Source organism: Glycine soja, chromosome 11 (assembly GCF_004193775.1).
Source record: "Glycine soja cultivar W05 chromosome 11, ASM419377v2, whole genome shotgun sequence".
Classification (NCBI taxonomy): domain Eukaryota; kingdom Viridiplantae; phylum Streptophyta; class Magnoliopsida; order Fabales; family Fabaceae; genus Glycine; species Glycine soja.
Genome location: NC_041012.1, coordinates 2151146 through 2165700, shown reverse-complemented (window position 1 = coordinate 2165700; position 14555 = coordinate 2151146). Strand labels below are relative to the sequence as shown.

The following is a 14555-nucleotide window of genomic DNA, read 5'->3' as shown; positions in this document are numbered from 1 at the left end:
AGTCAGTTGATTTTCTTCTTGTCATGCCTCTTTACTAACTTCAACAATCACACTGAGAAATGGAGTACTAAAAAATTGGACTAAAAATAAGACGAGAATATTTTTACGGATCACTACCCAAATGAAGGAAACTGGAGCATACCCTAAAATAGTTCAAACAACTTGATTGCTTCTAACGGTTCCCTATCACCTCTAAAATGTGAGTATGTGACCAACTAGTTTGAGTTGGAACACAAGCAGTTACAATTTCATTAACCGACCATAAGGATGTGAATCAATGAAGGACGGCAACGCCGTACTCAAAACTCAAGGCAAATTACAAGATTGTTCCTGGCTTCCTGCTTGAAATATCATCCGCCAAACAATGGCAACTCTGCTTAAATGAAAAATATCAATAAGACTCTCTAATACATTCTTTTAAACACACTCTATTATTGATTAAAATTTATTGAAAATTACAATTTTTTTTCTCACTTCTTTCTTCTCACTATTTGATGAAGTCATCTCACTCTTTGTAATTTCCCATATATTTTAACCAATAATAAAATGTGTTAAAAAAAGTATCTTAGAAAATGTTTTGTTAGCACTTCTAACTAAATACATAATATGCCTAGAAACATAAAAGCATATATGCTTCAATCTTCAGGATCACAACTGCGAACTACTTTCTCCTTTTGAGATAGCAAGTTTTCAGCCTTCCTCTTTTTGAGCTCACGAACTAATTTATTGACATATGCAATGTATTTATCGACATCAAATTTTCTTTTGCAGCCTGCATAGTTCATGTATCGAATTTTCCCAAAAATGGGCCGCTCTTTCCAACCCTGAAATGCATCATAAAAAGTTAAATGCCAAAGCTAAGAATTCTGTTAGTTTTTTTTTATGATCAAGCTCAAATCACTTCCGCAGAAAAAGTAATTACCACAGCCTACAGAGATAAAAAAACACCATATACCAAAAAGAAATCTTCCTCAACATTGAAATTAAATTGTATTCAATGAGAAGAACAATGTAGGCGAACCTGATCATGAACCCCACATATTGACCACATGCAGCCAACATAACCATTTGGATCTCTCCCATCTAATTCATACTGCAGTCAGGCGAAATTGCAGTCATTTTTACAAATTGTAATAACCTTCATTTCATGAAAACAACATATGTAATATGTTATTACTAGATTACTTCTCTATGTTGACCAGAGTTTTGAATATTACCTTGTCATTTAAATACAAAGATATCTCAAGGGCTTCTTCAGGTCCTCGTGTCCACTCAAGTATCTTCTTTGCCCAATACATTCTGTACATGGAATTTTATAATTTAGGAAACAAGTGTATTTATATGTAAGGCTCCCTTTGGAAGCTAAATTTATACTGCAAGAGATATGGTGAGTCTCTGATAAGATATTATACAGCGACACAGCGTCATGTGAAATCAGTAATAAAATTCCACCAATGATATTATACGGCTAGCACAGCATTAGTTTGTCAACTAGATATTCATGACACGCATTCTTTGAGTTGTGTTTTCCTTTTGTCGGCCTTTAATTAGCTTTCAAATAATGGTGATCAGATATTCTTGTTTAAGTTTCTATTTTGATGTACTGAACATTACTTTTTAGTATGCATGACTCACTTGTTTACTCTCTCTATAATGCAGGCTTATCAATCAAAATGAAAGGAAAGAGATCAAGTAGAGCTGTAAGACTCTTTAGAAGGCAACAAAAAGGAGATAAGAATTCATCAAGAAGTTGCTTACCTCATAAAACCATGCATTTTCCCATAGTGAACCATCTCCAGCTGAGAAGCATTCCAGAGCTGATATTTGCAACAAAACAATATAATGTTTATTAAGGCAAATTCCAAACGAGGCAGTAAAAAACCCAATGATTTAGAAAGAGCTGAAGTGTAATAATGCATTAAATATTAATATAGAAGCATTGAGAAAATGTGAACTCAAAGAGTAATAAATTATTTTTTTCAAAAGAAAGTGTGAATGTCTTTAAAGGTGTCAGGATGTTTTAAATAAGAGTATTATTATTATCCACGAAAGATTGGCTTACAGGATCAGCTGTCTGTGCCTTCTCCAACTGCTCCTTCCTGCAAATCCAAAAACTACATGAGCTTGCAAGTAAACAAAAACATTAAGTGTTAAAAACAAATAAATGTGACTCACGTGTAAATATGTTCTCGCTTATCAGTGGCATGTTCAGTTAAGGTGTTCTGAGCCCATGCCCATGCTCCTTTTAATGAATCATAATGAGGCTGGTAGAAGCAATAGTTATCAGCAAGCTCTCTCCGCACAATCAACTCCTCCAAGAAAGCATCAATTGCCTTTAGACCACAAGTCAAGAGAAGGAAGGTTATGCTAAACACAAGGTAAAAAGATGTTTATCAATTATCACCAATTTTTGGGAAGGAAAGAACATAAAAAAAATAATTAAGAATCAAGTGCAGGGCAAGTAAACAAACTTGAGGATGTGAATTTCGCCGCTTACGTGCTTCTAAAGCACATCGCTGAGCAGATATCTGTCCAAAGTGCAAATAGGGAGATAAGCCAGAAAGCGCATTGGGGTGGCACGGGTTGTTGCGGTCCAGGGAATAACCTTTCAACCTTTTAGTCAAGAATCCATTTTTACTTCCCATTAATACTTCACTTGCGGCAATTTCCCCTGGCTCACACCAATCAACTTCAGGAACCTCTGCTCCTCTCCTAGTAATTTTCCAAAAACAATCATATCAAGTCAGGGTCAGCATATCCACATGATTTGTTTTGGGCTTATGGAACAACTCTAACTCTAAGTCTAACCTTAACACATCAGCAATGAGATCATCCCAGTCAATGGAATGGTTCTCAGTAGCCACCCACTTCCCAGCTGGTGGCTCAACTTCAATGTCAGGGAAATCAACGAGATAGTCAGAAAGCCTTTTGGTTATCTTCGCCCTGATGGTCCTAGCACTGTACTCCAATTTATCAGAGGCAACCCAAAGGGGCACAACGTTGTGAGCATCCACTTCATGCACAGCAACCGAATCGCTTACCCTCTTGCATATCTCTTCTTTACACCTCCGTACTTCCCGCAAAGGTGAGAAATCCGTCACCAAAAGTGAAGCTCCACATTCTCTAAGAAACTTTGGCACTGTCTCATCTGCCTCTCCCTACAATAAATAGAAAGTAGAAACAACATCTTTGAAGGATCAAACCTAAGTACTGGTGCGTTAACCGAAAATAAGAAAGTAAAATGAAATAGTTTATGCATAACAGTTTTTGAAGAAATTAAATGAAAGAGTTTCTGTAAGTTAGCTTTTCCAATTGGAGAAGATAAAATTAGCTAAAAAAAGTTTATCCAAACAAAAGGTGAATGCCAAATATTAGTTATTAGTTTTTGTTAGCGACTTAGCGTGAATAAGTATGCAAGTTAGTATTACCTGGAACAAGAAAAAGGGGATTTGAAGAGAGTGTTGCATACGGTGGCACAATTGGCGCAAGCCCCTGAGCATGAACCCTAAATGACGGGATTTGGCGCCAAGAAAGGTGTGGAAGAGATTGAAAACAACGGCAACGGGAACGTTGGCTTTGTTGGCCTCAGCAACAGCGTGGATCAGAGCCCAATTGTCTGTCACACGTTGGTCTCTGAACATCCAGTACACGACCGGACCCAAACCCGATTCTCCGCGAGAACCTTCTTTCAGGGTCCGAACCCGACCCGCCTGAACCGTCATCGGCGACGCTGTGGATGCCATTGTTCTACCAAACGTTTCGACTCCACAAGTCTTGGAGGGAACTTCAACTGTTCTGTGTGTGGTTTCAAACTAACATACGTGGTTCCAACCTCTGTTTGACACGTGTACAGTACTATCTATTACATTGTTTGTCGTTGGATCTGAGCCCAATTTAAAGCTGGATCCTCAAGGCCCAAATTAAATTATTCCATTTTTCTAACTGAGAGAAAAGAAAAAAAGAACTAATTGATTGCAGTGATTTATTTCTTGGGGTTTATTACCAGCTGAGCATGTTGGTGTGAGTTGTGAACATATATATATATGAAGATTCTCAATTGAGTTACATATATGAACAAAGACATGCGCGTATTTCATTTGAAATCCTGTTTGTCCAAAAAGCCAAAAAAAAAAGGACGTATGGTGCTGGACGAGAAACAAAAAGTCATCCTCAATAAGTTGATCAGACAAATTTAAAATTTTATACTCGTTGATGGTGGAAATGATTTTTAACCTTTGCGAAAATTGTTTTAATCTTTGTGCTATTTCGACTTGAATTTTTTCAATATTTTTCCCCTATTTGATCTTTATATAGTGAAGTGTATTTGAGAGTTTGGTATTTTAACACTGCTGGTTTAACTTTCAATTTAAATTAGAGTTAGAAATTAACAATCATTTAGGAGCCGTGGAAAGGGGTTATCTCATCCTGTCCTTCAGTGTGAGCTACTAGTGGTAGTAATAGGTCCACCACATTATTTAATTATAATTAGTCTCTGATCTGTAACTGGTGGTCGTACATTTTGCACAGTTGTTCGTATTTGTCATGCTTCCCGTCCAGGTAACTTCTAATTGGAGCAATAAGGCCTAATTAATTTAGTGCTTAACCATCATGTCACGTGAAAACACTTCACTTATCCAATCATTTTCTTTTCTTTTGCACAAAACTAAACTATAAACAATTCTCATCAAGCCAAACGTTACTTTAATAAACTGAATTATATTTTAATGACAAGTACACGCTAAAAGTATTAAGATTATTATTTCATTTTAAATCATTGTTCAACTCCTTTAATATTTCTTACACGTATCAGCAATACATAATTTTAAATTATAATAATAGTAAGAGTGTTTCAAAATGCATATTATTAAATCACTTATTTATATCAAATAAAAATCACAATATTGTATTTAATCATTTGCCGAATAATGACACAAATAAAATTTGATTTCTACAGATTTTTTTTTAATTTTTATAAAGTATAAATTTAGGAAAATAAGAACAAATCAAGTGTGATCATGTATAATTAAAATAAATATCAAATGATAGAAATTATAAATGGATAACAGTATTACATCTTTTTCATAAGTATTTAGATTATTTGTTATTAACATTTATAGATTAAATTATTTTGTAATCTTCTATTATTTTAATTGGTTTTAAATAAATCTCTTTGTTTAAATTTTTTATTGACATTTATATAATTTTTTTTATTTTTTAACTATGTTGTTACCTATTAATGAAGGGTACACAATAATATAATACTATTACTCTCTATTTTTATTTATAAGATCTAAGTTTGAAATGGTATTTATTCTTTTCTATAAGATTTAATTTATGATATTTTTTGCATTGATTATTTTTAAACTATAAATATCTCTCATTAAAAAAATATATTAATAAATCATTACAAAAATATTAATGACAATGATAATTTAAAAAAAATTATGAATTTAAAATAAATCTATTATTATCAATCAAATTAATTACTTTTTTTAATGAATTAGGCCATTAGTATTTTATACAATAACAATGTGAGTAATATTTTTGTCTTAGTCTTAAGCTACATATGGTTGATGTATTCCTAAGTCCATATAGACTCTAGATAAAGATTTTCACTATTATCTTTTGGTGGCTCAAAGTCACTATTTACCATAACCTGCCAAAGCATAATACTGTGTGGATTTTATGCACATATTTCATCTAGTATCACTAACATGAATAGTCATCTTCAAATATGGCTGGGAGCCTTGTGACTAAAGTCCCTCCAACTATAAGTTTGTTTTCCAAATTAGACATGTCGCACTGTGGTTTTTCACCTCCAACAGAGTGAGGTGCTAATTTTTTATTTATTTTAAGCAAAGAGGAGCATTACTGCGGCCCCAAGGTCGACTACTAAATCTTATAGGCTAAGCTCACATATAAAGAAAAGATTTAAATTGTTTTTCCTAAAAAAATATAAATCTATTCAGAAAAACACATTTAAACATTAGAATGAAGCAAGTTTACAAATTAGACAATATATATGTATATATAATATCATCTGCTTCTAAAAAAAAAGCATATATGATACCATCCTATATATAGATAAATGTAATAAAGTTTGTTAATTAAACTTTAAAGACTAAAGAGTTCAACTCCTTCAACATTGGTGAAAATGAAAGAGATTTTGAAAAGTAGGAATTAACACAAAAGATTTATGCTAATTTTGTCTCACAACTTGATACTTTGTTCAATCATCGGCAATACCCAAGACTCCAACAAACACAACCTAATAAGAACCATGTTCCACACTATTATAAAGTATTCTTTTGGACCTTGTCTCTTCATTCAATCAACCTAAGTTTTTTTTTACTTGTTTTCCCAGCACAATCCCAATTATTCTTTCAACAATCCTCTTTGAGCTCACCAAACTTCTGAAGTTTGATAGAAAGTTGCTAACTCTATACTATCGTTTGATTAAGCTTAGGCGTATAAAGTGCATGTGTTTGATAAAATTAATTTATAAGATAATTGAAAGCCTAAAAACTTAGACACAATAAAAGCGGTTGGGGATATTATCTAATAAATGTTATGGGTATTTGAGTAGGTTCCCATCTTGAAGCACGATCACAACTGTATTCTTCTTCTTATGTCAAGAATCAATATGCTTCAATGTGATCTTTTTACTATGTAACTAGGCATGGCAATAGGGTAAGTCAGGATCGGGTTTTGCTTATCCTACCCTTGCCCCCAACTTTCCATTCCCCCTATCCTTGTCTTCGAAATCCGACTGGATGTAAATTTACATCCCATTTCCGCCTTCGACGGGGTTGGGTTTTTCTCATTCCATCCCGCCCTTGACATGTTTATAAAATCCTATAAAAAATACATTTTTCATAGAATGAAAAATACAATTTTAAATAGCAATCACGCCATATTTTTATATTGTACATGATAACATAAAATTCAATCCAATAATAACATAAAATCTAATCCAATAATTTCATATTTTAGTGTGTTATATATATTTAAAGGTATTTTTGTAAATTAATTATTAGTAAGGCGAGTTCGGTCGAGTATTAATAATTTCATCTTGACCCCGAACTCGACTTTGCTTGTCGAGAAAAATCTGAATCCGATTTCAACCCTAATCTCAATCAACTCAGATTTTTCCCATCAAAATTAAGACAGGTTCAAAACTAGCCCCATGAGATTCGGGCCTCATTACCATGCTTAAATGCAACAATAATTAACAGAGCAACAATAATTAACAGAGGGAATGTAAAGATGAAAAAATGGGTCACATAATTAGGCCTTGGAAAGAAGATTCTTGTATAGAAGAGTTTGTCGTCCCATATTAATCATTGTATTTCCTATTCCCTTTTGCTTTAACTCACAAACGTAGATAGGTGCACTGCATACCAACTGGTGGAAGCTTAACATCTCTAGAGAGAGATAGAGACAAACATATACGGAAAAAGTGATCGATTGAGTTTTTGGTTGGTGAGTGAGCAATTAGCTTTGGTAAGGGTTGCCACTTGCCAGCAATGATTTCTGTCTCTTAGAAGAACCAACGAGTGTGGCATAATTATACTATTATACATCATTCTTCACTCTACTTTGAATAATTTTAAATCATCTCACACTATAGTTTTACAAGTTCTCTTGCTAAATAAAAAATATTATATATATATATATATATATATATATATATATATATATATATATATATATATATATAATTTTTACTGTTCAAAAAAGTAGATGGTGTGCGAAAAAGAAAACCATCAACAAAAAGAGAGAATCATATGAAACTATGAACAGCTCCACGGGGGATATGTATTATTATGATCATGATGACTATGACGGGGTTAGATCGTAGTCTCATAAAATATAGGGTGCATTGGTTTCTGTTTCTATATATCTTTCTTTCAACACTAGAAGAATTGTTATTTTTTAAATTTAATTTTGATATACTCTTTATTTAAAAAAATACATTATTAATTAATTAAAATCATTTTAAATATGATTTTGAAATTAGTTATTACAGTTTTTTATTACAGTTTTAAGAAAATCAATTGTTACAAAAGTCAATAATCTGACCCAACATAATATTTATAATAATGTAAAATAATATTTGCACAATCAATATATTTTAATTAAACTCTTTATTTTTAAATTGTGAAAGAGAACCGGAAACTTTCCACATTCAGAAAAAAAAAACTGGAAACTTTCCACATCTGGCAAACTGACTTGTTTTGGGTGGAAAGGGTTAGATGACTTAAATACTCTCTTAAAAAGAGAAGTAAAAGGGTCCCCTCCCTACCCATTATCAATGGCAACATAATTGCCACATATGAGCATAATAAGCACACTATCAATTGGGCATTTTTTAGACTGAAAAGATAAAAATACAAACCCAATTTCAAATCATTACAAAAATTAAATTATTTAAAATCATACGGAATTTAAAGGAAGATAATAAAATATGGTAAAAATGGTACTATTTCGCTTAACTTGTTACTATTGTGTGAAAAGGTAGATGAATTAGAATTTAGATTTAAATGTTGTTGATTATTATTGTAATCAAGCTAATGAATACATGTGGTAGGCTCAATTTCATTAACTTCATCGTTTAAAATTAAACTTAAATATGTAAATTAGATTTATAGCTAAGAATGTTCGGAAGATGAATTTAGATGATTTTATTGCTTAGAATTTCATTCAATACGCACGTCTATGAGAAAACCACGTTAAATTAGATGTTTTAGGGAGAAACTATAATGTCTAGCTTTCAATATTTGACGCACGTAAATTTTAAATTTGTGGACGCGTAATTAAATATGTACTAAATATTTATTCATTATACAATCTCAATTTTGTCAGGAATCATTTTTTAAACTAAAATTTGTCCCTAAATCTAAAGAAACCCGAATATATATATATATATATATATATATATATATATATATATATATATATATATATATATATATATATAAGATAAAGCTTAAGTGAGATGAAACTAAGTTAGTATGGATTAAGAAACTCAATAAATAAGATAATGAAACAAACTGAAATAATGAAAAAAAATAGATAACAGTTTTAATAAAAACTAAAATATTAATTATACTTTTTAATTCTTTTGCCACTGTTTTAAATGATATTTGCTGTGTTGTTACTAGTTACTTGTTACTTCAAAAGAATTCACAGACTCTTGTAATGTTGACGTCAGAATTTGGTAATAATGTAATATGAATACGACCTTCCCTTTTCATTTGCAATATATAATTACAAACTTACAAGCAACTTTGCTCTGCTTCAACAAACTGTTCCCGAAGCAAATTAAGACATTGAACTTTTTCGAATAAATCAATGTTAATAATTTTGTTTCAACAACCCCATATGCCCCCTCTTTGTCAAATGGGAAAAAGCTTTGAAAAAAGAAAGAAGTCGGTTAAGATTCGTTGTTGAAGAATCGCTCTCCAGCATTTTCTGTGCTACTTCATGCCGACAGCCTTCCTTTGCTTTGGGTCCTCTCAACACCTCGCAATCATGGGAAGCATCCTCCAATGATTCTGCATGAACATCACAAGCTTTAGAATGTTTAAAAGACAAGTTACCCAAAGTTTATTTCACTCAACAAAACTTTAATATATAATATAACCATGTTGGTTCAAAATAAGATGGACTTAAAATAAATTTTAAGAGTATTTTTTTCATTAAATAAAAAAATTATATATTACATCTTTTTATTAATATACATAACCTTTTTATTAACATATATGCGATTTTTTTATTAATGAAACTAAAGCTTAAATTTTAATTATTTTATTCTTCTTCCATGACAACCAATGCTTGAAAAAAGACTTCCACTTGTTTCATGTTGGGGTTCAGACATAACATTAACACTAGGTGATTTGGATGGGATAGATTCAGGAAGCGCTGGCAATGCCACTTCAGAATCTAAGCCTTTGCTCTAATAGCCAGTTTGGTAACACATTATATTTGACACTTGACCCGCAATTAACTACGGGTTGCTATTTCAATTTCAATCTCAAGTCTCGACCCATTCCAACTGTCTCTGGCCCTTGCCAATAAATACATCTAAAAGTTCAAGTCAAACCCTCCCTTAGATACTTTTGCTAGCTCAAGGGTGAGAGTGAGAGCTCCTAGGTTAATAAATAGGTTATGGTCCAATAAGTTCTACTAACAAACAACAATTTCATGGTCTCCTTACCAATCCAATGATATCATTGCATGTCCTCCGCGACACTAAAAACATGAATTTATATTTTAACGTAATACTAGTCATAATTATTGGATGTTTACAACCTCTACATAAAACTGAAATACTCTCTACATGTACAAAATTGTATTTCGGTACTTATTATAAGAACTCAGCAACTGAAAGATCTTTTGAGGAAAGTTTTGAACTAAGTACAAGGATTATAGTTCTATTATTTGCCAGCGGAAAGTGAAAAAAATTTGTGACCCCATAAGTCCATGTCCATGGCCGCGTTAGCTAACAAACAAAAACCCCTTCGGGTCGTGCATTGTTAATATTCTGCTGACAACACTATGGACAGAGCTTGATAAGGAATCAACATCGTGGCTGAACTTGAAAACAATGGCCATTTGTAAAGTTGCGTGTTTGACGTGAGTTGAAGAAGACTTTGGGATGATTAATGCACGACTTTGACTTTATACAGAAAGCTGAATGCCTTTGGACTTTGGAGTGGAAAAGAATTCATCAATCTAGGAGTCATCAAAACGGAGTAACAACCCAGGTTTTTACAAATGCATCACATCATATGCTTTCCAAGATTCTCTAAACAAAAACATCTAATGCCACATGCCATGTAAACCATTTCTCGTGCCAAAACACTTACATATTTGGGAAATGGATTCGTATAGAGAATAATTGCACTTGTTTGTGGTATAAAACGGAACACTGTTCGAGCACTCGCAACCCCAGGAACTCCCTCTGAAATTAACAATAATATGCCGCATTTCTCACTCCTGATTTTACATTCCAAATTGCGGATAAAGTTTGAGCATAGATTCGATTTTATGATTAAAGGAGAATTGATAAATAAATAAAAAAAGCTTCCCCTTTACAAATATTATTAATCTCAAAATTACTAGAGGAACATAGAATTTCTACAACACTCTTCTAGTCTTCCCGTTTTGTAACTGGTGGTCATGCACTTTCTCTAGCTTTACAAACAAGAAGACACATATCCTTTCCCAGGATATTTAACGACTTGAAAATAAACCATGCTATGATGAACGATGGGAGGTTACTCGAATCACGATTCCAGGCAGGAGAAATGCAAAATTCAATCGCCAATAACTGCCCCGAAATCCATCGAGAGAGTAACAAATACCAAAACTAAGAAAATAAATAAAAGCATTGAGGAAGAAGAAGACACAAGAGAAAGAAGAGGGGGTAGTGGAAAGAATTCAATGAATCCTAAAGATTAAAATTCCTTAAAAAAAGAAATTGTCACGCTGAGGATGTCTCCACAAAAACCTCGTTCAGCACATCATCCTCACCATTTGCCAAGCTAAACAACTCCGCATTCTTCTCTTCATCAGTGGAAAAATCCTTTCTTTCGAATTTGGAATGAGCTGCAATAAATATCAACTTGTGCGCCCTATCGAGTGCTGCTCTGGAGTTTCCTTGGCTACACACCCATCTCCACGAAGACCAATTACATTTGAAGCCACGCGAGGTTGCATGAAGGAAAATCAGCCTAACTGCAACTCTTCCCAGGGACTTAAACTCGGTGAGATAAGTTTCCCACACAAGTCTACTACTTTGTGGATTCACAAGCCTCATTTTCCCAGTAACAGGATCTCTTTCCTTCATCTGCACAGCACGAGCATACACAGGATCAAGCCCTTGCGTTCTCCATTTCATTAGCTCCATTAACACAATATGAGCCTCATCCCTTGACACAAGCCTTGTTATGAGCTTGTCCACGTCTTTCTCCTGTTCCGGCGTCAAGTAATTAAACGGTGGAAGGTACTTGCCACTCGTGTCCCTAACCAAATAAAGAGGGTCAAGAATGTAAGCAGCAGCCCAAGCAGGGTGGTAGTTTTTCTTGAACCGTTTTTCAATGACTTTCTCTACTGCCGCTTCTGCAACATGGAATTTGGAGCACCAATCCTTCACTCTTGCCCTTAACTCTCCCCAAAGGGGAAGGCATTGTCCTACAAGAGGCCTCTCTGTCTCAATCTCTTTAACCATCTCCTTCACCAATTTAACCAACGAATGCACAGCCTCCAAATCATTCCAAAACCCCACATCTCGAATCATGCCCCCAACTTCCCTCGCATTCGGGTTTTCAATTGACGCCATTTTGAAGTTCTCATTCAACAGCAGCAACTGCAAGGCACGAACCGAACTCAACACATCCTCCATCATTGCATACACAGTGTCAAAATACTCGAACTGGCGAGAGGGCAATGGCATTCGGAGCAGCCAGGTGTGCCCGTACTCCTGCTGTTGGTACATGTCAAAACTACTCCTCACCTGAGACTTGAAATTGATGAAACTGGCGAGCCTGAGACAATTCTGTGTAACGGTGTTAAAAAAGGGGAGTTCCTTGTTGAAGTCCTTGATCAAACTATTGAAGCCTTGGTACTGACAAGAAAGGTTAACCATCCAAGGGTTTCGATTCTCCAAGTTTCTCAAGGCCTTGTTCTTAAACTTGTCCGCAACAATACCAACACATTGTTGCACGACATTCCCACAAATGCCGGTTAGTGTCTCCCACATAACCTCTTGTGCATAATTGGAAGGAGCAGAGCCGGTGACAAACAAGGTCCTTCTGTGCAAACTGGTCCCATTGGGGAGATTCACGCTCATGTTAACCAACTTCTCCTCACAATACTTCTTCCCCTTCCATTTCCATCCCTCCGACGCTACTTGAAAGAACAAAGCATCTCTGATTCGCGCTTCTGAATATGCTTTAGCTTCTTCAAACTTGGCATCCAATCTACTTCCAGTGAACTCTCTGATAGAAACTGTTGGCAACCCGACCTGGTTGAGAAACGCTCTGAACTTGGGGTGCTCAAGAGCGGAAAAAGAGACAGAGCCACAAGACTCGTAGACCCAATCAGCGAGATAATCAAAGGCGCTATCGACTTGACTTTTGGTTAGAGTTGGACCGGCTGAAGTTTTCGGACTCTTTAATTTCTTCACACTGTCTTCCAACATAGCCAAAGCTCCCAAATCGTCCTTTCCACCGGATAACACCAAATGCGGCTGCTGTTGCTGCGACGGCGCGTCGTAGGAAGAAGAAATTCTCTTGCGGTGGTTGTGGTTGGTCGGAGAGGATGGAGGCGACAAGGCCATGGCGGCGACGGCGGAGGAGGGAGACACGGAGGAGATTGGTTTGGCGGCGGAATTGAAATTGGGGCAGGTTCCGCGCTTTAGATGCTCAGAAGCAGTGCGTGAAGGATTGGAAGCGGAGAAAACGGCGTCGCATAGGGAGCACCTGAGTTTGACCGCTTTGGGGAGCCCCGTTTCGGTGTTGTGCAGCAACATGGGTTCCAGGTGCGGCCAATACCAAGCCCCTTTGCCCTTTATAGCTTTGGTTCGAACCGTGACCAGCCCTTCGTAGCGCTTGTTAACGGCTTTTGCGGTAACTTCATCTGCTGAAGCTGAGTCAGCAGAGGGTGTGGTGCTCGCCATTACAAGTGAGAAGAAGAAGCAGTGACGATTTCTTTAATGGGAATGAATAGTTTTATTTGATTACATGTTCAAAGGTATCAATCAGGTTATGTGCATTTAGTCGGGAAAAGCAGGTGGCGGCGGTGACCGGAATTTGAATTTCCGGTGCGTTGCCATGTGAATAAGCGTCGATCTGTTTATTGAAAGAAGTGTCTATTTGTTGAGGCAGGGAAATGACGGTGAAAGGGAGAGGAAAGTACACGCGCCTTCACTTGGAGACTATCTGCGAGTGCGATACATATATTACACTACCTCCATTACCATGGTGATGTTACACGGAAAGGAAGACAAGAGAAGCATGTGTGACAAATTCGTTCTTTTTCTTGCTAGCAAGTAGCAAATCTCTTTGTATCTTTGAATCGCGTTTCACGCTCACAACGCTTGTTCTCCGTTTTATTTTTATTTTTCTTATCTTTTCCAAAAAGTTAGTAATGTATTATAATTAAATAATTTAGTAATTATCTATTTAAATGTCCATTTAATCATTTTGCTGATCTGTGTTTTTTTTTGTACATTGTATTTTTGGTGCGACCATAATTTCAGATTTAGGCTTTTGGTCTTTATCTATAAATCAAGATATTTAGTTTTTTTATTTTAAAAAAATAAGTATTTTTATTTTTTCTTATTTTTTAAAATAGGATAATTAAATATCTTAATTTAAAAATATCACTCAAATTGTAGATTTAAAATTAAGAATCAAAATTATAATTTAACCTTTTTTTATAGAAAAATGAGAGAGAAATATAATCTTTAGTTTTTCTCTTTTTAGAAGGAAGAAGGAAATCAATAAATGAATTAAAGAGAAACATATTCCCATAAGACATAATTGAAA

General features: G+C 34.7%; 2 protein-coding genes across 2 annotated transcripts; both read right to left on the bottom strand.

Annotated features, from left to right (window-relative positions):
* Positions 1-139: 139 nt before the first annotated feature.
* Positions 140-3988, bottom strand: LOC114373731 (deoxyribodipyrimidine photo-lyase). The gene is made up of 9 exons (XM_028331254.1): positions 3429-3988; positions 2809-3158; positions 2472-2712; positions 2176-2333; positions 2063-2099; positions 1759-1817; positions 1218-1299; positions 1022-1093; positions 140-824 (listed from the first exon to the last, which is right to left on the bottom strand). Exons 1-9 carry the CDS (start codon positions 3741-3743, stop codon positions 636-638), a joined length of 1503 nt encoding a protein of 500 aa, XP_028187055.1. The 5' UTR covers positions 3744-3988; the 3' UTR covers positions 140-635.
* A 7085-nt stretch (positions 3989-11073) lies between these two features.
* On the bottom strand, positions 11074-14179 carry LOC114372932. The gene has a single exon (XM_028330497.1). The coding sequence runs from the start codon at positions 13682-13684 to the stop codon at positions 11489-11491; it is 2196 nt and encodes a 731-aa protein (XP_028186298.1). The 5' UTR covers positions 13685-14179; the 3' UTR covers positions 11074-11488.
* Between the last annotated feature and the right edge of the window lie 376 nt (positions 14180-14555).

What these genes read in the sequence shown, in the direction of transcription:
- LOC114373731 (XM_028331254.1), bottom strand. Translation starts at nt 3,743, where the DNA reads ATGGCATCCACAGCGTCGCCGATGACGGTTCAGGCGGGTCGGGTTCGG. An exon ending in AAGCGAGAACATATTTACAC is followed by an intron (nt 2,100 to 2,175) that starts GTGAGTCACATT and finishes TTGGATTTGCAG; the next exon opens with GAAGGAGCAGTTGGAGAAGG. An exon ending in CTTTGTATTTAAATGACAAG is followed by an intron (nt 1,094 to 1,217) that starts GTAATATTCAAA and finishes GCCTGACTGCAG; the next exon opens with TATGAATTAGATGGGAGAGA.
- LOC114372932 (XM_028330497.1), bottom strand. Translation starts at nt 13,684, where the DNA reads ATGGCGAGCACCACACCCTCTGCTGACTCAGCTTCAGCAGATGAAGTT.